This window comes from Gadus macrocephalus, chromosome 11, assembly GCF_031168955.1.
Source record: "Gadus macrocephalus chromosome 11, ASM3116895v1".
Classification (NCBI taxonomy): domain Eukaryota; kingdom Metazoa; phylum Chordata; class Actinopteri; order Gadiformes; family Gadidae; genus Gadus; species Gadus macrocephalus.
In genome coordinates, this window is record NC_082392.1 from 18,506,752 (window position 1) to 18,529,312 (window position 22,561).

The 22,561-nt window shown below is 48.7% G+C and overlaps 1 protein-coding gene across 1 annotated transcript in view; it reads left to right on the top strand.

Annotated features, from left to right (window-relative positions):
* cdkal1 (CDK5 regulatory subunit associated protein 1-like 1) overlaps nt 1-22,561 on the top strand; it is a 220,015-nt gene that overhangs the window by 77,315 nt on the left and 120,139 nt on the right. The window contains 1 exon segment of the mRNA XM_060065377.1: nt 11,905-12,008. Coding sequence (XP_059921360.1) covers nt 11,905-12,008 — 104 coding nt within the window.

The window sequence follows — 22,561 nt, forward strand, 5'->3', positions numbered from 1 at the left end:
GGTATCCACAACCTGTTTAGCTTTCAGATTTTATTCTGTCGTTCTTATGGACCTGCAGCTAGCCACCTACGCACACAAACGCACACACACACACCTACGCACACAAACACAAACAGACACGCAAACACGTGCAGACCTACGCACAAGCACACACACACAGAAACACACACACATACACGTACACACACACACACAGTCCTAAGCGCACAAACAAACAGAGGCACACACACGCGCAGTCTTTCGCGCACACACATGCAGACCTAGGCACACACAGACCAGCGCAATTTTTTTTACAACTCACAAATAAAAGAGCACTTACTGGGCCCCGGTAATACTCGGTTCCTGGAACCCAATGCCTATTTGTGTGCAAGCACCTGAGCAGCGTACATAAATCTCAGCTTTGGCAAGGTCTCAGAGTATAGTTAGAGACTCGGTGGGTGTATGCTGTTTAATGATCATAAACGGGTCTGTTGTGATTCAGTTAATTGTTGCTTCAACATTGTTAAATAAAGGGTCTTCCAAACAACCTGAAGGCAAATCCTCCAATTGGGCCTTCCCAGCAGTCAGGGCGATTTGAAGCTTTCCGGGCCGACCGTGATGCCTGCTCTCAGAGCCAAGTTTTATGCCCCTGCTCGCCACGTTACCACTTGTTGGAGGCGTCAATACCTTCGGTGTGATTCATGTTTTCAAGCGGTGTTGGGGAGCTGCCTAGTGTTTTTGCAGTCTGCTACTCTGGGAAGTGACAGACAATATTAACAAGCACAACTTCCACGTGTTTCATGCAAACGTAGCCTTTGATTGCTTGGCTCATACAGTTGAGCAAAATAAAAATAAATAATCCCTTTTTAATTAAACGTGAAACAAAGTTGGGCTCCGAGGGACAATCTGGGTTCCAGTTTTATTTTTGTGTGTTGCTATTATTCATTAGTTGAATGGATAGCAAATACCTCCATGGAACCAGCACTTTGCATGTTGATAGAAGCTTAATAGAGGCAGGCGTGACTGTTTGAACGATCCTTTTGCATGTGCTCAATTCTCTTTCATGGGCTTTTTTAAATGGCGGCTGATCGCTGTTCTTGTCCAATCGTCTTCCTGGATCAGGGTATTTGCATGGCGGCCGGCAGACCGCCGATGGCGTAAACAAAAAAGTCCATATTGACCGTTTGCAGTTTGGTGCCGCAGCCCATTGTCACCGCCGTGTGGAACGATGACCGATCGTGACAATGGCGTACAACATGTGGCGGGAGTCTCTCTCTCTCTCTCTCTCTCTCTCTCTCTCTCTCTCCCTCCCTCTCTCCTATGTGTTATCGCTCTGGCCCCTCCCCTTGTGAATGTTCTGTTTCCTGAGTGATTGGAGAGGGCCTCCGAGGGGAGCCGTCTCAGTGCCGTGCACAGACGCCCTGGGACAATACGTCTTCGAGAAACCCCCAAGTGTGTGTGTGTGTTTGGGGGGGGGATTTAATCAAGGTGAATCTTTCATCTCCCATATGTATATTTCAATGCTGCAACCAGAGTCAATCCCAGTAGGTCTAAGGATACGTTACTGTCCTAAGGAAAGTTGATGAAATATATGTGTGTCTCATGCCACACATATATGTGTGTGTGTGTGTGCGTGTTTTCTTTTCTGGAGCTAGTAGTATGGCACACTGTCCTAGTTGGTCACAAGGCTGGGTTTACAGACAGCCGTGAGTTCTCATGCAGGTTTCTGTGGCATTATTGTGACTGTGGTGGAGTAGTCTCTGCAGCCTCAGTGTGGCAGTATCATTCATAATAATAACAAAAGATAGCATGCAGACACAATACGGTCATCTGTTATGAAATGACCGCAATGCAGAGCTGTGTGAGTTCAGCGCATTACAACATTCTTTATTGTAACCTGCTGGTGTTTAAAGCGTATACCAAATGATGTTATCTGTGTTTTAGGCCTGGCTACTGATTCCTGTTATTTTGTTTGGTTTAAAGTGACGCATGTTCATGGATTGAAACTTTTTTTTTACGTCCACAGGAATGAGCCTGTGGATTTGGCACTGTTGGATTGTCTTGTTATCAGCTTTGTTTTCGAGCCGTCCATTTACTTTAATGATTGGCGCTGAACTTGAATTTGGCTAGGGCCGTGGTTGGCTGGCTTGAATACTGAATTACTTGTAACTTTATTGATTTTGTTCTGCTCCTATGAGGAAGGTAATGACATTTTCTGATGAATCTGACACTACTGTGATAGAGTTTAAAGGGGAGCTGATCTATAGCCTGCATGTTTTGTGTGTCTTGACTACTGCCCCAAGGGCCTCTAGGAAGTGTGTGTGTGTGTGCGTGCGTGCGTGTGTGTGTGTGTGCGTACGTACCTTTGTTTGTAGCTCACAAAGGCAGACATGGGAGAGAGGATGTGTGCGTTTCTAATAAACAACAACAACAACTTACGGATAATTGTGAATAATTCTGAAATGGAAGTCATTTCTCAAGACAAAAACAAGACTTCCAGTTTGAAGGGGGAAGGGAGCGCTGGACAGTCATGAGCTAACGCACAATCAAACAAGGCTAACCAAATTGTTCTATCGAGAATAATTAAGTTCCACATCGAACACATGAGGGTACTATGCACAGCATTCTTTAATAGCATGTTGCAAAGAACACACACACGCACACACACATACTAGCGAACCATCACTCAACCATGCCAAGCCTCACACTTATCTCAAGGAGACTAGATTACTGGAGCAGATTTTGCTGAATGTGCGGTTGTAAAGCAGCCCAGCGTTGGGAAGGGACCTGCGTTGGGAATGATTTCATTAAGGTTTTACCGATCGCGTACGTGCAGGCTTTCCACATGGATGACTATATGCATCGCTACGCACACACATTTTGAATTACATGTCGAAAAATGCAAAAACAGACACACACGCATAAACACACGCTCTCACTGACATGCAGCTGAATGTTAAACAGACACACACATCCCCACACGTACACACACACACAAGTATGCATCCTGTCTCTCATGCAAACAATTGGATACACACACACACACACACACACACACACACACACACACACACACACAGTCCAGCTGTGCTCCCATGCGATTTGCTCCTGTTGTTTTTCAAACCTGTGTATTGGTAGTTTTCAGCTCCACTGGTCTGAACACATTATTCTATTTCTCTCTTTCTCTGTGTTCCGCACTCACACACACACCTATCCCACGGTGCACTTTGTAAATTCAACATACTGAAGTGACTCTGAACTGCTGGCCAATCACATTATCTGCAGCGGGGTATAGACTCACACTGGGCACTCATTTACATGATTGTTTTCTGGTGGTGTTGTCTTTTTCCTACTTTAAAGGCACTCCATACGTCGGACAATACTGTTTGTCCAATAATTCAACGTGATATTGACTTGTAAATATGTGATGTTATGGCATAGCCCCAATTTGTGCAGGGATCGTTGGCAGTGAAGCTTAGGAAGAGTAGGCCGTCAAAGTTTCACCGTCTACAAAGCACATTATTTGGGTTTTGATTGATTTGATTGCCTTTTTACGTGCAGATAAAGAAAGTGTGCTTTTAGTCATGCCGTGCACGTCATGGATACAAGGTAACCCTAGGCGGCATTGGTTTCCTGAACGCTGACCAAATACTGCTGAGCATGTCATCTAAAGCTGCCTCGCTGATTCTAATCAAGCAATCTGACGCTTATCACAAAACACTTTTTTTACTTTTCACATGTTTTTATTTTTTACAATTTTTTTACAAAACGATACCCGGTCAGAAGATGTTTTCAACACACCACCTATTGCCCAACGCGACGGTCTGGTGGGGTAGTGTGCAAAGCATCCTGAAGGGCTCACCCCGGAGCAGGCCAGCCGTTCAGCGAGAGACCTTGCCTGAGAGTGAGTAAATCATCCAGGGACGTACGGTCGGTCCTACCGCGACGCAGTGAGTCGGTCCTTCGAGGGCCCCGGGTTGGTCTACCATCGACTTGCTTACCATGTGACGGGAGGGAATAGTTCCGAAACGGGATGTTACCGGATGAATTATCTCAGTGTCGGGACAGGTTGAGATCGTCCATCTAGCCTGCGATGGGGTGGATCGCGGTATTACTCACACAAACCACTCATGCAGCTCGTCAGCCCGTGCGAGCTCATGAAAGTCCAATGGGTTTGCCCGGTGCTTTCGAATAGTAAACAGTATCACCCTGAAAGGGGGAAGTCGCCTTTCACACTGATCCATTCTCTCTGGGCATAATGGATGCAATGCCACTGCTGCCGTCTGCCTTCAAGTTACAAGCAAACACAGACACGCACGCTCTCTCACACACACACACACACACACGCAAACACCCACACACGCACACACACACATGCACGCTCTCATACACAGGCATGCACGCTCTCACCCTCTCTCTCTCTCTCTCTCTCTCTCTCTCTCTCTCTCCCCCTCTCCCTCTCCCTCTCTCTCCCTCTCTCTCTCTCTCTCTCTCTCTCTCTCTCACAGAGAGAGAGAGAAACACACACAGAGAGAAACACACGCTCTCACACACAGAGAAACGCACGCTCACACATGCACGCTCACACACATGCACGCTCACACATGCACACACACACATGCACGCTCACACACATGCACGCACGCTCACACGCACGCACACACACACACACACCACAAAGAGGGATAACAGGCAGATAAGAGGCGATTGGTGGCACACACATGGACACAGGCCCATCGGGAAAGAGCTCTGGTGGACAAGGCGTTGGACGGGGGTCCTCCGGGGAGCTGGGGGAGTCGGAGGGAGAACAGGGGACCCGGGTGGAGCGGTGGAGCAGCTCCAGCAGGCGCCATGGGGAGCACGAGACTAAGTGGCCCAGAGCTGGTGAGGTCAAACACAAAGGAGGGATTCAGCAGCCCCAGCCCTGGGTCCCAGCTGCTGTGTGACACACGCACGCTAATTCACACACACACAAATGGGTGCACTCTTACTGACACGCACACATGCATACACTGGTTCTTCAGAAGCTCCCAAGGGTCCCCAACACACACACACACACACACACACACACACACACACACACACACACACACACACACACACACACACACACACACACACACACACACACACACACACACACACACACACACACACACTTGTCTACGCATGCACACACACACCCACACACACTTACGCACACATGCAGGCTTGTATTTTAGAACTTCCCCAGGGCCTCACACACACACACACACACACACACACACACACACACACACACACACACACACACACACACACACACACACACACACACACACACACACACACACACACACAGTGTGTGATCAATTATGAAACTTGCAGCAACTGGAGAGTGAAACCTTTGTGTGCGTGGTCATCGCTCTGTACATTTGGTACTCCCTCTTGTTGCTGTTTTTCCAAGGTTTTATTATTGGCATCGCTTGAAAAACACGCTGACACCACCGTGGCCAGCCGCCCCGAGTGATTCTCATTTAATCCAACAGTTGTGACCGTGACGGCTACTGTCTGCTGTAAGCGTGTCCGTGTGTGAGACCTTGGCGTGTCTCGTCCTGGTCATCGTCTCTGTATCTGTTGCCCACCGTGTAAGGGCCGTTCTTCACTTCGCCAGGCAATTGCGATCACAAGTTCACAAAGCCCGTACACCTCACCACAGTAATAGGAGCTAAGGGATGCATTAGTGAGGTGATAGTGCTGGTCAAAGAAAAATATGTTATCAGTTACTCGTTTTTCTTAGTCCCTACAAACCGCCCATCCAAATCATTGTGTCAATCATAATAATAATGATACATTATGGGCCCTATCTTGCATCTGGCGCAATTGACTTTCTCACTGGCGCATGTGTCGTTGCTAGTTTGCAACTGGCGCAGAGCGTTCTTTTCCTCCTGCGCCACGCGTCGGTAATTTAGGGAATGATCTATTCTTGACACAGACATCGTGTACATGCCCATAACTTTTAGGATTGATGAGTATTTGATCGTGAGAAAACATTGTTTTACCGCGAGTGAGTTTTAAAAAGAATGAATGAATGCGTGTGTGTACGTGTAAAATAATTAATGAATGCGGGTGCGTGTGTGTGCGTCCATCTGTTTAAACACACGCAAACTAAACACATAACGCATTATGCAGTCCATGGCAATGTATATTAACGGGGGGACACATGCATATTAGGAACACAAGTCGATGACGATAATGCATACAATACCGATAAGAAACAATGTTTATAATGTATTGCGTCTATCATTAAATAGAACCACAGTTACCGCATATCATATGTGTGTTAAGTTTTCTTTGCCGAAATTTATTTGAGGACTCAGTATTCCTGAAGTTGTGGAAGAAAACCTTATTCCATGTGTGAATTAGGCCACATTATTTGGCCATAAACTGAGCCATTTGAAGTTTGAAATTCATGTGCATCTGTCTCATCCGAGACTGCATACGCGCTGTCAAAACATCCACTCGTCAGTTTCAAATGCGCTCATGGCTCTTAAAGGGGCCCTATGTGTCTTTGTGTTTGGTTTTAATGAAGTAATATCAACATTGTGCTACAAAGAATCCCATCCGTTTTTTGTTGTCACGGGTGATCGGGACCGGGCAAAGCCTGTTCAATGATCCTGAGGCTTAGGGACCAGCTCCTCCAGGCTCCAACATATGGAGTGTGTAGGGGGAAGCTGTGTCAAAATGGAAATTTCCAGAAACTTTGGTAATCCTCGAGTTTAGTTTCCCCAGTGCTGTTCTCTCGCTCCATCTCTGACTCTTAGCTTTTGATGTCCTTTTATTCCACAGGCTCTGTCTGACGTGACATAACACGGATTTGGTGTCCTCCACGATGACTTTGAGACTAAGCCGTTGACTTATTGTCGACAGGGTTTTTGTTCTGACGAAGTAACGACTTTAATACGATTTGTCTATTCAACGTACACACGTCTAATGCGTCTAATAAGCTAAGGACCGATCACCCTCCCCACCCCCCCTCCCCGCCTTTGTTTTTCATAATGCCAAACTCCAGCAGCAATCAATGCATGGATCCATACACAGACAAATATATGCACATGCCTGTACACAATCACTTTGATACGTGATGCCCCGAGCCTTTTCTAATTAACTTTCCAGCAAACGCTTTGATTCTGTCGTTTAACCTGCTGCTCAAGAGACCTTTATTTAGGAGCCTCTCTTGCTCTCAATCTTTCGCTCCCTCTCTCTCTCTCTCTCTCACTCTCGCTCTGGCTCTTTCTCTCTCGCGCTAAACACAACAGGGCTTTTCTCTTTTTGTTATTGAGGTAAGGCTGTTTGCCAGAGAGACAATAGAGACGCTCTCTCCATCTCCTTGCCTTCTCTCTGTTTTGCCCCCTCACATGCACCAGGGATTTCACTGGCAATCATCGCCTGCACTCGCTCTGGGCTTCATTGTCTTTAGCGCGTTCCCTGTTTGGCTCTGGTGTGAGTTCACTTCAAATACGCCGCGCTCTGGCTTTAATTCCTCTTGATTCTTTTTTTTTTTCACAATAAATCAAATGCGAGCAAATGATCACGGCCAAAAAGACAACAAACATAAAAATATAACAACTAAGTGTGTAATAAAGGGGATTCTGTTACACTTGATGCGTGGAGCAGTCCCCGTACCGAGGGACCTGTCGTGTGGCTGCGGTCCATGTCTCGTCGTCCGCCGCCCCTGCCTGGGCGTCTCGCCCACTAAGGCTCCGCTCCAGGCTTTGGCTCTCGTGCTTTTACTATATTGTCTCCCACCGCTCAAACCGTGTAGTCCCGACCACTTCTCATTGTCTGCCGTCTTAGCAGCGCTGGTAGCCATAATAATGATATCTCCAGAGAGTTGAGGATGGTGTTGATGTGCAGGGGTGAAGACACGGGACAACACAATCCACAATACATGCAATAGTTTTATCTTGGCAAAACTATGGAAAGTTGCTCTATATTCAGTGGTGGCACACGACGACAGCTAACGGCATTAAGTCTAATCTGTAATACGACTTTATTGCTGTACTGTTTATTGTAGTTCCTATTTAATGCCTATCAACTTGAAGTGGATTGTAGACGGAGTGATTGATGTGTAATCGTTGTGATCACCCTATCATGGGACACGGATGCATCGAGGGGAGATCACAGGCCGACAGGAGTAATTAAGCCAAGTACAGCAACAACAACAACAGCCACCCAAGCACATATTTCTCTGGTGCCTACTTGTGTTCTTCAGACCCAATATCCAGCGCCGTCACGACAACGACGTGAACGTCACAGCCAGAAGACTCCCCCAGGGCCCGGCAGATGAAGTTCACGAGACACATTCCTCCACTTACCCCCCCCCCCCCCCCCCCCCCCCCCGCACACAGAACCCCGCGAAAATACACAAACACAGGCTGAACGTATTCATCCGATCTGTATCGTCACTCCTCCTCCATCCTTGGTCCCCCCTGCATCAAATTCCACTCTTTCTAATTCCACTCAAGCCTCACTTAGCTGCATGAAACGTATATGCATGCATTAATCGAATTATCTCCAGAAAAAGTTTTGACCATCTTCACATTGACCGCCTTCTTGTGTATTTCCTTTTTCCCGGGCGGCCGCTTTGCCGAGGCTTCGGCGGGTGTCAGTGTCTGGCGATGAAGACGGATCGACCCGACAGGCAGACAGACTCTTAAGGGAGGCTCATCGGTTTCACAGCCGCTGCCAACGCTCTCATGTGCTGCGGTTTTAATTTAACTTGATTGAAGGTAGCGGCTTTGTCACACGCACGCTCCAGCGAGCTGTGTGGCTCTGCTCTCTCAGAAACCACTCTGACCGGTGGGGTTATGCCTTCCCCACCGGCAGCGCATTGAACACCTGCCATGGCTGGGTGGATGGATAGTCTACTTCACCTTGAGGATGGATAGTATATAATGTATATATAGACAGATTTTTACAAGGTTTACGTATTTTCCTGTACTCCCGTACTTAACGGCTCACTTTGCACATTCCCAAAAGTCCTATGTTTGTGGGTCCCTGTTTGTGTCTATTTCAGGAAATGTGCGTGTGTGTGTGTTTGTGTGATTTATAGGCTGCCTCTCGCTCTGTGTTAGCGTATGTGCCTTTCGAGGGCTGACTCGCTGTCACTCTCAGTTTGGACTGACTGACGGACGGAGGGAGGGAGGGGCACGGGGGCTAATACTGTGTTGTGATCCTAGACAAATGGTCAGCAGTGACACTCTCTCTCTCTCTCTCTCTTTCTCTCTCTCTCTCTCTCTCTCTCTCTCTCTCTCTCTCTCTCTTTCCCCCCCCCCCCCCCCCCTCCCTCGTGCTAAACTCACTCACTCACTCACTCACTCACACTTGCAAATACCCTTGGCGTAAATTGACCGTAAACTTAGCCCACATATATAGTCATGAACATGCAAAAATAGGCCTTAACACACACACATACACACCGTAATATACCCACACTCGCAAACGCACGCACACACAAAAACACACCCGCACACACGCAGAAACAGACCCAAGCACACAAACTCACAAACAGACCACTATCTGTCTCTTGAGATTAATGTTGGTGTGATCCACTCAGCTGGCCGTGATCACATTAAGATGGATGTACCCCCTGGTGTGCGTGTGTGTGTGTGTGTGTCTGTGTTTATGTGCACGCCTAGTGCGCCTAGGGCCCCATCTGTGCTTTCTCCAGGGCTGGGTCCTGTGACCTAGCTCCCTTCCTCGGTGCCCTCCGCCTGGGTAAGAGACACCCTGACGGAGGGGGAAAGATGGAGAGCGGCCGTGCAGCCAAAGAGATGGAGCATCTCTGTCTCACTAACGAGAGCTGCGCTTTCACCATTACCTTATTAAGGGCTGAGATCGATGGTCGCTCCGCAGAAAGCGCTGTGTAGCGTTGGAAAGATATATAGATGTACCGTTTATGACATGGTGGTGGAATTAAATCGCTGGAATGGATGGATAAGACACGGGGATTAAGGGAGATAATGCAATAGCCTTTTGAGATTATGGACAACGTCGTCTTGCTGAAGATAAGTTTACTTTCTGTGTGGGACTGTGGTCACGTTTTGTTTATTGATTCTTGTTGGATGCACATTCTGTCTATTTGGAAATTGGTTAGGGGGTTATTTAACTTATCTGCTCCACAATTTTTTATTCATTTTGAAAACATTCGAAAACCAAACTGCTTTGTATCGAAGATCGATTTGTTTTTGTGGGTATAAAATATATAAAATAATAGTCAAACTAAAAGTCAGCTGCTTCGAAAGACTTGATCAAGGGCGGGGATTAGTGTAGCGGCGCTACGACCTCACACACAAACATTTCTAATTCAATTCTTGAATGCCCCAAATGACATTTGCTTTGACATAAAACAACCGTTTTTAGCTCCATCCAGCCAATGGAAGGCCTTGTGTTTAGCCCCTGGCGTGTTCCCTGTTATGCTGACCAAATCTAGGGTGGCCCGAAAATGAAAGGGTCCAAAAATACACTATTTTCAGTTACAACAACATCATTTAGTTCTGCTTTCGTCCCCCCACCCTCCCCGGTCCCCATCCGAGATCCAAACGGTGCCCCCCACTCCACCGTATCGAATTAGCTGCCGAAAGTGTCACAATTGTCGAGCACAGCACAAAAACACCTTATTTGTGTGGATTCATGTGTGAACTCATTTTTTCATTCTTCCTTTCAACAGGCGACTTTGAAAATTGCTTAACCCCCACCTCTCCTCCAAACACACACAAAGACACGGATGCACACACGCGCAACTATGTGGCTTGGGATTGCGCACGAAACACAATCACAACCACATAGACAATGGAACCATCAGTTCCGTGTTAGTGTTCGTCAAACTAGTTTCAGCTGCTGGGCTGCTCTTCTGAAGCACATTGATCCGTGGAGCTATTTTGGTCTGCTTTTTCCATTTCTTCTGGTCTGGCATGCTGGACAACAACCACCATTACTCCTCTTCCACGCTCATATCTTTTTCTCTCAGTCCTCCCAAATTGCGCGTGTGTGTGTGTGTGTGTGTGTGTGTATGTGCGGTGGTGTGTGCGTGTGTGTTCGCGAGTGTGTGTGTTTGTGTGTGTGTGTGTGTGTGTGTGTAAGTGTGTGTGCACGCATGAGAGGGGTCTCACATAAGACCAATTCTTGCCCCAGGGCTGCCGAGACAACAGCCCGATGCTATTTTGGTGGCCGGTCAAAGGGCCACCACAGCGCTCACTGTTAAACTGATGAACGGCCCGCTGTCTTCGCCCCACTGATGGGGGTGTTAGGGTTACAGGAGGGATTACCAGCCAAGCAACATGATGTTGAGTGTAGCGCTGTTTATCGTGCGCTGATCACCTGTGGTTCTCCTCGCGTGCCGGACATCTATGCTTGAAAGCATGCTAGTGAGGCTGTTGTTAGGCGCTTTGAGTCACTGCAGTGGCCGTTCTAAGGGGCCTTACAAATAGAAGTCGGGTTCAGATGAATGAATACATAAACCAATACAAATTCTATCTATATGTATGTGTATATCTGTACAGTATATGCATGTATCTGTGTGTGCGTTAACGCCGTGTATGCGTGTGTGTGTGTGTGTGTGTGTGTGTTATGTGCAGATCTGCTCCATGTTTTGCAGTGCTCCTGGAGCTCGAGCAGCATGGAGTCTGTTTAACCTTTTTGTAACAATAAACCCGGTTTTTCGTATATTTAGTCCTTGTTTGTCGACTTCATGTTACTTCCCTCGAGCCGGGTCGTAACAGTGTGTGTGTGTGTGTATGTATATTTATATGCGTATAAGTGTATGTACATGTATGCATGAGGTGTGAGTCCGTGAACGTGTTTTGTGCCTATGTATATACGTTTGTGTGAGTCTATGTATCCAGGTTGCTTTGAGAATAACCAGGCCGTCTTTCCTTCGTCCAGGTGTCTGAACGCGTGCACCTACTGCAAGACCAAGCACGCCCGAGGGGATCTGGCCAGCTACCCCGTGGAGGAGCTGGTGGAGAGGGCCCGGCAGTCCTTCCAGGGTGAGTGGATCACGGCGCACACTGGATCCAGACGGCCGTACTCCCCTGAACACCGACGGGGCTCTCGTTGACGCTGGGCGAGTCTGTCCGCGCTCTGCTGTCATCGGAGGGCGATAACGTCACCCGTTAACGAGCCCTTGTGTTGGGTTTAGTGTCGCGTGTGTGTTGTGCAAAAGAGTTTGAGTAACGGCAAGGGACACACACAGACACACGCACACACAGATATTATACGAAGCATTTAAAAACATTTATATGAGGTGATTCTAGCATTAAATTAAATATATACCTAGAATGCCTCCAATAAGAGGATCGCGTCGCCCACATATGTATACGCAAACTATTATTCACGGCAATAAGGCAATAAAACCTCTGTTGGTTGAATATCCATGAATTAGTCAAGCTTTGGTTCAGCTGCTGCTGTTGCATATTCCACTTCACCAGAGGGACTGGAATAATGAGTCATGTGTGTGTTCTGTCCTAAGAAGGAGAATGACAGTGCAGGGAATGGGGTTTGGAGAGGGGTTTCTTTGTAACACATGTTTTTTGGTTTTTGGGTAGGAGGAGCACTGGGGGTAGGAGGAGAGAGTGGTGGGGTAGGAGGAGGTAGTGGTGGGGTAGGAGGTAGTGGTGGAGGAGGTACTGGTGGAGGGAGGAGGTGGTGGGGGAGGAGGTGGTTGAGGAGGAGGTTGAGGAGGAGGAGGAGGTGGTTGAGGAGGAGGAGGTGGGGGAAGAGGAGGAGGTGGTTGAGGAGGAGGTTGAGGAGGAGGAGGTGGGGGAAGAGGAGGTAGAGGTTGAGGAGGAGGAGAACGAAGTCGAGGTGGAGGGGGTTGGAGGTGGAGGAGGTAGTCATGCTGAGGGTGGAGGACCCTGGTGGAGTTGTAAGAGGAGGTAGGGAGGGAGGCTGTTGGGGAGGAGGAGGAGTAGTTGTGGGGTTGTAGGAGGTGGTGGTGGTGGTGGGGGTCCCGGTGGTGGTTCTGGTGGAAAGGGGGTAGGTTGTGGAGGAGTAGGGAGGGAGAGGGTGGAGGAGGAGGAAGAGGAGCAGCAGGAGGACGGGGTGGTGGTGGAGGAGGAGGAGGGGGGGGGGGGGCTTGCCAGTTGGTTCTGGTTGGAGGCGAGTAGAACAGCTGTTGGTCCCGGGCCACTACAGGCCTGCCCCGGGCAGGTCAGTGAAGGGCGAGTCCACTGACTGATACCGCGCTACTCCTTCTTGGGTTGGGCGTTAACATTCAACCACATTAATTATAATCATCACTTATTATATTATTAACGTTGACCATGACCAGACTGATGGAGTAATGAGATAAGTGGTTAAAGATGAAGACGTAGATAATAAATAAATACAATTTTAATAAATAATAATTAATGTTTGAAGAAAACAGTAGCAGATGTCTGAGCCACCTATAGCCGGCTATAGGAAGCATGATTAAACAGATATCTGACTGTTCTCAGGATCACTCCATGTGAACCTCTTCAGATTGAGAGCCGGGTGGGTGGGAGGGACGCATCATCGCCCCGGATGGAGACGTGCTCGTGTGTGTGTGTGGGGTCTCACTGTCACTCGGGTTGTTGAAGTCTTGCCAAGAGCACGGCCGCTCTTGTCTCAGTGTGTCCCAGGGAACACAAGGCATGATGGTTCGGAGAGGGGGGGGGGGGGAATGAAAGAGAGGATGCACCCTTGACAAGGTCACAGTTGTGTAAAATGGGGATTTGAAAAAAAAAAAGAAAAGAAATATAAAATCAAGATCCTTTCCAGATCGGGCTTAAACAGCGGCATCTGTGCCAGTGCGCTGCCTCTGGGCTGGCCAGTCAAGGACAAACTCACCAGCTGCCTTGAACTTTGTTCAGAGGGAAGAGCTTAGAGTGTGTGTGTGTGTGTGTGTGTGTGTGTGTGTGTGTGTGTGTGTGTGTGTGTGTGTGTGTGTGTGTGTGTGTGTGTGTGTGTGTGTGTGTGTGTGTGTGTGTGTGGGGGGGGGAGGAATGTGTGTTTGGATGGTTTGTTTGCTAGTGTCACTCTGGAGCCGTTTGGGGAAGTTGGTTACGGTCTTGTGCGGAGCTCCCACCGCTGTCAGGTGCGAAGCCGCCTCTGTCATCTGATAGGGTGTGTGTGCGTGTGTGTGTGGGGGGGTAATAGGGAAGAGAGGCATATCTGGATGGGCACATGTCTTGTTGTTCCGCACTTGTATCAGCAGCAGTCAGCGTAGGAGCGTGCGCGTGTGTGTGTGTGTGTGTGTGTGTGTGTAGGGGCACGGCCTGTCCGTTGATACGCAGGAAATATGACGGAGCAACGGTTGGTTTGTTTGTTGCGAGAAAATAAAACGGGCGCAATGAAAGAGGAAGCTCAGATTTCCCGCCCTTTCACCAGGGCCCCCGACGGGGCAGACGAATAGAAGTCTGAGAGAAAGAGTAGGAAGGAGAGAGGAAGAAAAACAAGATGGAGTGACGGGACTTTCTGCTTCAGCACAAAAAGGGGGGAGTATAGCGGCGGCGTGCGGCCGTGCGTCCTGTTTACCGTGAGGGATGGCCAGTGGCAGGTTTATCGGGAGAGCGATCGCCTTCGAAATACAAAAGAAGGGGAGAGGGGAGAAAGAGAGGTGTGGGAGTGGAGCGAGCAGCACCATTCACTGTGCATTATAAGCAAGCGGTTCGACGCTTGACGCAGTGTTACTCTGCTGGTGGCTCCTCTCTACATGCTCTAACTCGCTCGCTCGCTCGCTCTCTCTCTCTCTTACTCACTCTCTCACTCACGCATGTACTCCCTCAATCCCTCCCTCATTCACTCACTCACACCCTCCCTCAATCCCTCCCTCACTCTCTCGCTCACTCATTCACTCACTCACACCCTCCCTCAATCCCTCAATCCCTCCCTCGCTCGCTCACTCCCTCACTCTCTCGCTCACTCATTCACTTCCACCCTCACTTACTCCCTCACTCCCTCACACACTCACACACTCCCGCACTCCCTCACTCTCGCTCACTCACTCACTCACTCACTCACTCACTCACTCACTCACTCACTCACTCACTCACTCACTCTCTCACTCTCTCACTCTCTCACTCCCTCACTCTCACCCACTCACTAGCTGCCTCCCTCACATGTCAGGGAACCGGCTTTGTTTCTTCCCCACCTCTCTGTGGACGCCCTCTCTCTCTCCTCTTTCATCTCCCCCTAAAAGTCTATTTCTCACAGTGATGCTCTCATCTGCCGGCTGTCTCCCGTCTGCGGACCAAAGTGCTGTACGCATTTTCCCCTTTCTGTCAATGATGAGCTTGAAGTGACTTGATAAATACTTTAGATTGATGATAATAAGACGGAACAGGTTCTTGTTTCTTCAAGAGGGCTGACTCTCTCGAGTCTAGACGTTTAACCGGGAGCGACGCTTTGATTCCCTGATCAAAGGCCAGATGGTTATTTTGACAAATGAATTGAGAATTGGTTCCACAGGTATGCTGGATTGTGAGGTCACTTTCTCTGATTCCACATTGGGACAAAGCATGTGTGTACGAGAGGAGGTCTTGAACGAGATGCCCCCACACGTGCGATCGCTCTGTCCTCCTTTGAAAAGAATAAAGATCAGTTCACAAACCCACTCACTCACATCATATGCCCACATCAACATGTGAACTGAAGTGACGGAAGACTGAATGTGTCCATGACATGACATGACACACACACTCAGGAACTCAGACACACACACACACACACACACACACACACACACACACACACACACACACACACACACACACACACACACACACACACACACTTTTAAGCCAGCTGGCCCCTTGCACTTATACCTCTGGACAGCCAGCAAGACCCTTGATGGGGGGGCTGTCGGAGGGGGGTATATAGTTAGGGGGTGATGGGGAATCCCAAACAGATTACATTCACGTCCAATGGTTTGTCTGTATAGATTAGTGATACAGAGTGAATGTTGTGGATCGAGTCCAGCAATGGTGGTGATGGACAAGATGACATGGTATCAAATTTGAGGATTTGGGATTATAAACTGATATATATATACGGTGTATATACATATAAACCTAAAGTGTTGAAGTACAGCCAGCCGAAGCGCGCTCCAACCTGCCCCGTCGGCCCCTCCGCACACGAGCCCCCATAAGGCTCTGAGTGGGGGGGGGGGGGGCTTTGGTGACACGACGCGCGGGTCGCGGGATTAGCACGGTATTCCTGGCCTCCATCTTGGATGGCACATGACAGCTTTGGCGGCGGCGGCGGCACAGACACCGGGAGACAGGCGGATGTGGACGGGCTGAGGGGGGCCGGCCTCCCCGACCCCGTTGCGCCTCCCCGCTACGGTGACAGGTGTCAGCTCCGGTTTTGCGATGCCGCGGCGAGCGGCTGACACGGGTACTGACCGTCAAAGGCTGGGCGGCGGCGGCGGCGGGCGGGGGCTGGCTCCTCCCCCCTCCGGTACGTGGCGCAGCCGACGACCAAAGTAAGGTCGGACGTGTCAACCTTGAATTATTCATTGAGGGGATTTTTATTTTGGTGTGTTTTTTTTTTTGCGTTCGTTTCGTTCGCCTTGAGGACACGGATCTTTATTCAATAAAAAAATGATATGAACTAGACGAATGAACACGCAAAAAGTGAAGCACAGGGATATATAACATTGAAGGCGTTTTGGCACCTCTGATAAACAATTCAACAGTGTTGCGTTTAATGATGTCGTTTTAGCAAAACATGTTTTTCTCACAACTTTGTAAACTTTTGCTCGGCGTACAACACAATGAGCTGGTGTCTCGCAGGGCGGAAGGACACCGGTTGATGGAAAGTGTCCATAATGAAGGGTGGTTAAAGTGAATTTTGGTTGATATCTTTTGGCCGGCTTTCAATACGCCTTGGCTCCCTTCTTAATTTTCTACCAATGGGATGAGAAATGAGACATGCAGCGACAACAACAATGCAAATGACAGATGGACCAAATTCAATTGAGGCAAATTCAAATCCAACTCCCCCCCACCCGCCCTCCCCTCCCCCCGTCCACCCCCTCTCCACGCGTACACTCTCTCTTTTATCTCTCCCACTCCCTTTCTCTCCCGCGCCCCCACCTCTCCTGCTTGACACGAAGCAGGTGGTTTGATAACCTCTTACTGGTCCGACATCACACGTACGCACACACTGTGTGCACGCACAGTGTACACACACACACACTTAGATACACACACAAGCACAAAAAACAAACACACTCACAGGCACGCACGCACGCGCGCGCACACGCACACACACACACACAGTACAGCTTAGTTTAACCTAACTCTACTTAACCTCACGGCTGATTATGCCCAGTCACGGTCTTGCCTGGCTGTGGGTGTGTGTAACTTTGTATCAACTGGCTTTTGGTTCACTGGGCTGAGTCTGAAAGGGGGGAGAGAGGGAAGGCGAGAGAGGGGGAAAAGGCAGGGGGTATGAGACATTATCTCCCTCTCCGCTCCAGTAAGAACAGAGGGTGAAGAAACAGAGAGGCGTTTGTTAAAGTTGGATTAGCACTCTTTGAACCTTTCAGGTCCGTCTGTGTTACGCTGTCTCGTGTCCTCCTGTTTGACCTCTGTTACTTTATTCATTGGCCGGACACGGACAAACAGGGGCTTGTGTGTGTGTGTGTGTGTGTGTGTGTGTGTGTGTGTGTGTGTGTGTGTGTGTGTGTGTGTGTGTGTGTGTGTGTGTGTGTGTGTGTGTGTGTGTGTGTGCGCACAGAGGGTGCTGCCTCGCCCTGTGATTTAGTGCCAAGCTGGCAGTGGTAACTAGTGAATAGGGGGCCCCTTTCACACAATGGCAACGCGTGACACTCACACTGACACACATACACACACACTGACACAGACACACACACACACACACACACAGATTGGTGACATAATAGCAGCCATGCCAGGTGTGCAGGTGGTGCCCTACAGTCTGGTGCTGGCTTGAAGTGTGTGTCACTTCTGTGTTTGTTTGTGTGTGTGTGTGCGGGCGTGTATGCGTGTGTCTGTTTTCAGCCACCATCTGCCATGTCCTCTGTGAACCCGCGTCCAATTGTCTGCCCTCCGTATCTCTCCATCGGTCCCCACATGTACTTAAGACCTCCCACCGTCCTCTGTGGACAACACCGAGACCATCGACTTAGCTGAGTTTGTGTCCTTCGACACAGCCCGCCGATGTGTGTTGTATTAGTCTAAGAAAAATTAATTAATAGTACTAGTAATGGTTGCACTGATAGTTTAGCTTACACTGCAGTGGCAGTATAACTGCTGGGCATCAGAAGTAGATATGTAGTTGATAGTAGAAGTGGTTATAGTAGTCGTAGTAGCAGTTCCACCTCCTGCCAATAGGTGGCACTGGGAGACTGGTGTTTGGACCCGATGACCACGTGCTTCTCTTTGAGCCTTGTTGTGATGTTCGCTGGTTTTACACACACATGCTGCACTGAGACAATCATGCACATACTCCTTTTGGTTGAAAAATACCACAAGCTCAGGATGGTTTTGAACACACACACACACACACACGTTCTCAATGTCTTTTGCCTTTCTGATACCGATTGAGACAAACATACTGCAACACACACAAACACACACAGACACTGACTCACATTTGCCTGACTCCCTAAACAACACTGTGTAATTGTGTGTGTGTGTGTGTGTGTTTCCGGTCTCGTCTCTCCTTGTTGATATACTCACTTCTGCATTGTGTGTTTTGGAATGGACAATAACAGCTACACTCTGCCGTGGTTTGTTTGGCTTGTAGCTTTGTAAATAATCACAAGGCATACACTGGGGAGCTCTGGGCTAGCGCGTCGGCGCGCACATTTTTACCCCGTTTCAACAGTTCCTCCTCCGACAGCCTTTTTGTTGACGTCAAAACAAACAGATGTTGCGCGTGGCGTCTTCATGTTCCACGTGTGTGTGTTGTTTTTATTTATTTTTTTAACCAAACGAGAACAACTTCGGAGTGGATCTGGGTACTGTTCTGGGGACTACTGTTCTTCTTCTTCTCCTGCTCTTCTACCCTTCCCCTCCCCCCTCAAACCTCTGACCCCTCTCGGTGGGGGTGAGGGGGTGCTCCATCACGGTCCATGACAAAGTGGTGACATGTGCAGACCCCCCCCCCCTCCTCCCCCTCTCCGGCCTGTGCACCACCCGCTGACCCCTTGTTCGGACACCAACCTCACTCACAGACACGGCTATCGGTGGGCAGCAAGCGGCTTAGGGCCTGGAGTGTTTGCTTTGTTTTGATGTCTAGACGACTCTTTGAGCTGGTTCAGGCTTTGGCCCAGAACAAAAGAGGCACACACACACACACCCGCACACACTCACACATACATTGTGAGCGTTTACCTTACTGGCACCATAGAACCTAAAAATCAAGAAGCTTTTGAGGCACTCTGTTATGGTTTGTCGATCCCTTGAAATGCAGAAGTTACCTTTGTCCCGGTTGAATGTGAAACACTATGCAAGCAACGTACCCAGAACAGGGGCATATCCACTTGGATTTGCTTGTCATGTTTGTGGCCACATAGCATGTCTGTCCCGACTTGTGATAATCACCACACGCGCACAAACGTAAACATGCACACACATACATATACACATGCCCAGGCACACACACACACACACACACGCACAGGCACACACTTGCGCCCCCTCTCCGGAGCTTAAGTGACTAATCTAAGCGCTATTGGGATGGGATGCACAAGGGGACACTTTTTCTTCTTCCTCCTGTCAACCTCAATTCCCCTAAGATGTGAGGCACCTGTCTTACTTACCTCACACAACAGCACAGATACACACAGCCCCACATCCCACACACAGCTACGTTCTAAACACACACATAACCGCACGCACACACAGGTTTTAGTGATTCTACCTGTAATTAACTGCGAGCGCTGCCGCATCGATGCGATCAACGCAACTCATTACCTGGAGACTGAGGGAGAGGGATGAGCTCAAGGAGTTTAACCGGTGGAGAATGGCTGTGAGGAGTCTTCAAAGCAATCCTATCTTGCGCGCCATCAGGGACGAAAGAGAAGCAAATTAGCCGGGAACATGCTAGGCCACTGTAAAATACTGTCTTTGCTTGTCTCAACAAGTGCCCCCCCTAACCCATGCCTCCCATTTGTTTCCAATTGGGGGGGGGGGGCTGTTTCTATTTCAGGGTCGGATCCCTGCTTTGCTATTGATAGAAATTAATTTTGTTTTGCACGCTCACTTCACAAATATAATATTGTGTGTGGGTGTGTGTGTGTCTGTGTGAAGAGAGCACTCGCATTATGCAACCAACCTACTTTTTGCACTGCTCCGAGCCCATTATTGGCCTGTCACAGCCCATCAATCACCAGGCCTCCCTGTGACGTCTCCATCTCTCCGTCTTTTCCTTGTCTCTCCCTTCCTTCCTCTTTCCTTCCATGAGAATCTTTCTCTGCTCCTCGCTCCCCCCCTTCTCCCTTCGGTTTGCAGCCCTCTCGAACCCTATTGGTCAGCGCTGAGAGAACTCTGGACAACCTTAAAAGAAAAGACTTTCCTGATTGGCTGAAAGGGTGTCACCTGACGTCACTCGAATTACAAACTGTCATTCAGCACCAACTGTATTTAGGGCTGTCCCTTGGGTAATTGTCAATAATAATAATAATTGATTGAATTTATATAGCGCTTTTCTAAACACTCAAAGACGCTTTACAGTGAAGGGGGGTACCTCACTCAGTTGTTCTGTTAATTGTTCTGTTCGGTTTACTTCAAAATGAGTACAATGCATTCTCTACTCAATGAAAAATGGGTGCGACAGAGCTTCGGTTAACTCTAGGCAAATGAGCGCACGTTCGAGCCATGCAATTGGACAATCGACATTCAGTGGGCACGGGCGGACTCTGTTGAATCTCATGTCCTGTCTTTAAGCACTTCCAGTAAAAACCTTCTTATCTCTGCTGCTCTAAACTTTGTGTTTTTATTGCGTCTGGTGGGGGCCGGGTTGTACAAGCCTAGACAGCACTTTGCTACACACACGCACAAAACCACAAGACACGCACACAGACACAGACACACACACACACACACACACAGACACACACACAGACACACACACACACACACACACACACACACACACACACACACACACACACACACACACACACACACACACACACACTGCAGTTTTGTTCCCAAATGGGTGAGCTCCCTGATCACACACTCTGCGCTGCAGCCGTAGCTGGTGGAATCAACAGGATACGGCGTGAGCCTCGGATGTGCGTTTGATACGCATGCAGGGGCCGTCCGCTCGGAGGGAGGAGTCACAACGGATCTCGAGGAAGGACCACAGATCTGTGTCGCCTTAAGTGGCATTAGTGTGTGTCTGTCTGTTTTGTAGGGGGGGGGGGATGTTTCATACCAGCAGGGGTCCCTTCACACCCCCCCCAGGAGTCAGTTCTCACATTTTTTTTAACGCACACTTACAAACACGCAAACACACACACATACACCCACACATCCCCCAGTACCTCCTCACTGTACAGTCAGCCTTCGGGCTGCGCTGCCCGCTCAGACGGCGGATACCACGGCGTGAGTGTGTCCCTGCAGGGGGGACACAGCTGAGACACCACACAAACACACACACACACACGCACACATATATATACACACATATACACACACATACGCACACACACGCACACACGCGCACACAGGAACACTTGAGTTCCCCCTTAGTAAAAACATTATTCTTCTAAGTAGTAAATTCTTGCTTCATGCCCAGGTTGAGTTTAGACTTTGACCTTTTTGTGATTGTTGCTCATGTCTTCCAAAACTGTGAAAGCCTCAGGTTGTTAATGGCATTGCCCTTGCTCTCTCTTGCGCGATCTCTTTGTCTCTCTCGCTCTCTCTCTGACTGTGTCCCCTCACTCTCTCTCTCTCTCAAACACACATGCACAGAGAGATAGAGTGGGGGATAACACAGCTGGACCTATAACTTGAGTCATAAGCACATTTGATTGAGTGAGTGAGTGATAACAGATAACAAGCGATAAGGTAATGGAGCTGCTTAGCCTATTTTGAGATGGAAATCACTCTACTGGAGGACAGTTGTCAGAGCTTGTTGACTTTCACATTAGTACAGAATAAACATTTCTCCCTCCATTTCCATGAGTCTCCCCTTATCTGTTCACTTTGTGTCTTACTCTTTCTCTGTATATCTTAATCTCACTCTTTTTCTTTATCCGATATATCTCTGTATATTCCCGTTGTCTCTTTATATCTCCATCTCCTTCTCTTATATCTCTTGCTCATTCTCTCTCACTCTACCTTAATATCTATCTTACCTCTCCTGCTCAAATACATCCACATCTCCCTATAAATCTGTTGTCATCGCTTTGACTCCCCATCTCCCTCTCTCTTTCTCTCAATAGCCACCGGCAAGTAAAACCCCAAAAGTAAGGACCTTGTCTCATCTTAGCATCAGCCTCTGGCCCCCGGACTGTTGAAATGAGCGAGCATGCTCACATGAACACCAGACAGAATGCAGTGTCCCGGCATTGTGGCGGGATGCAACGTTATGGAGGGCC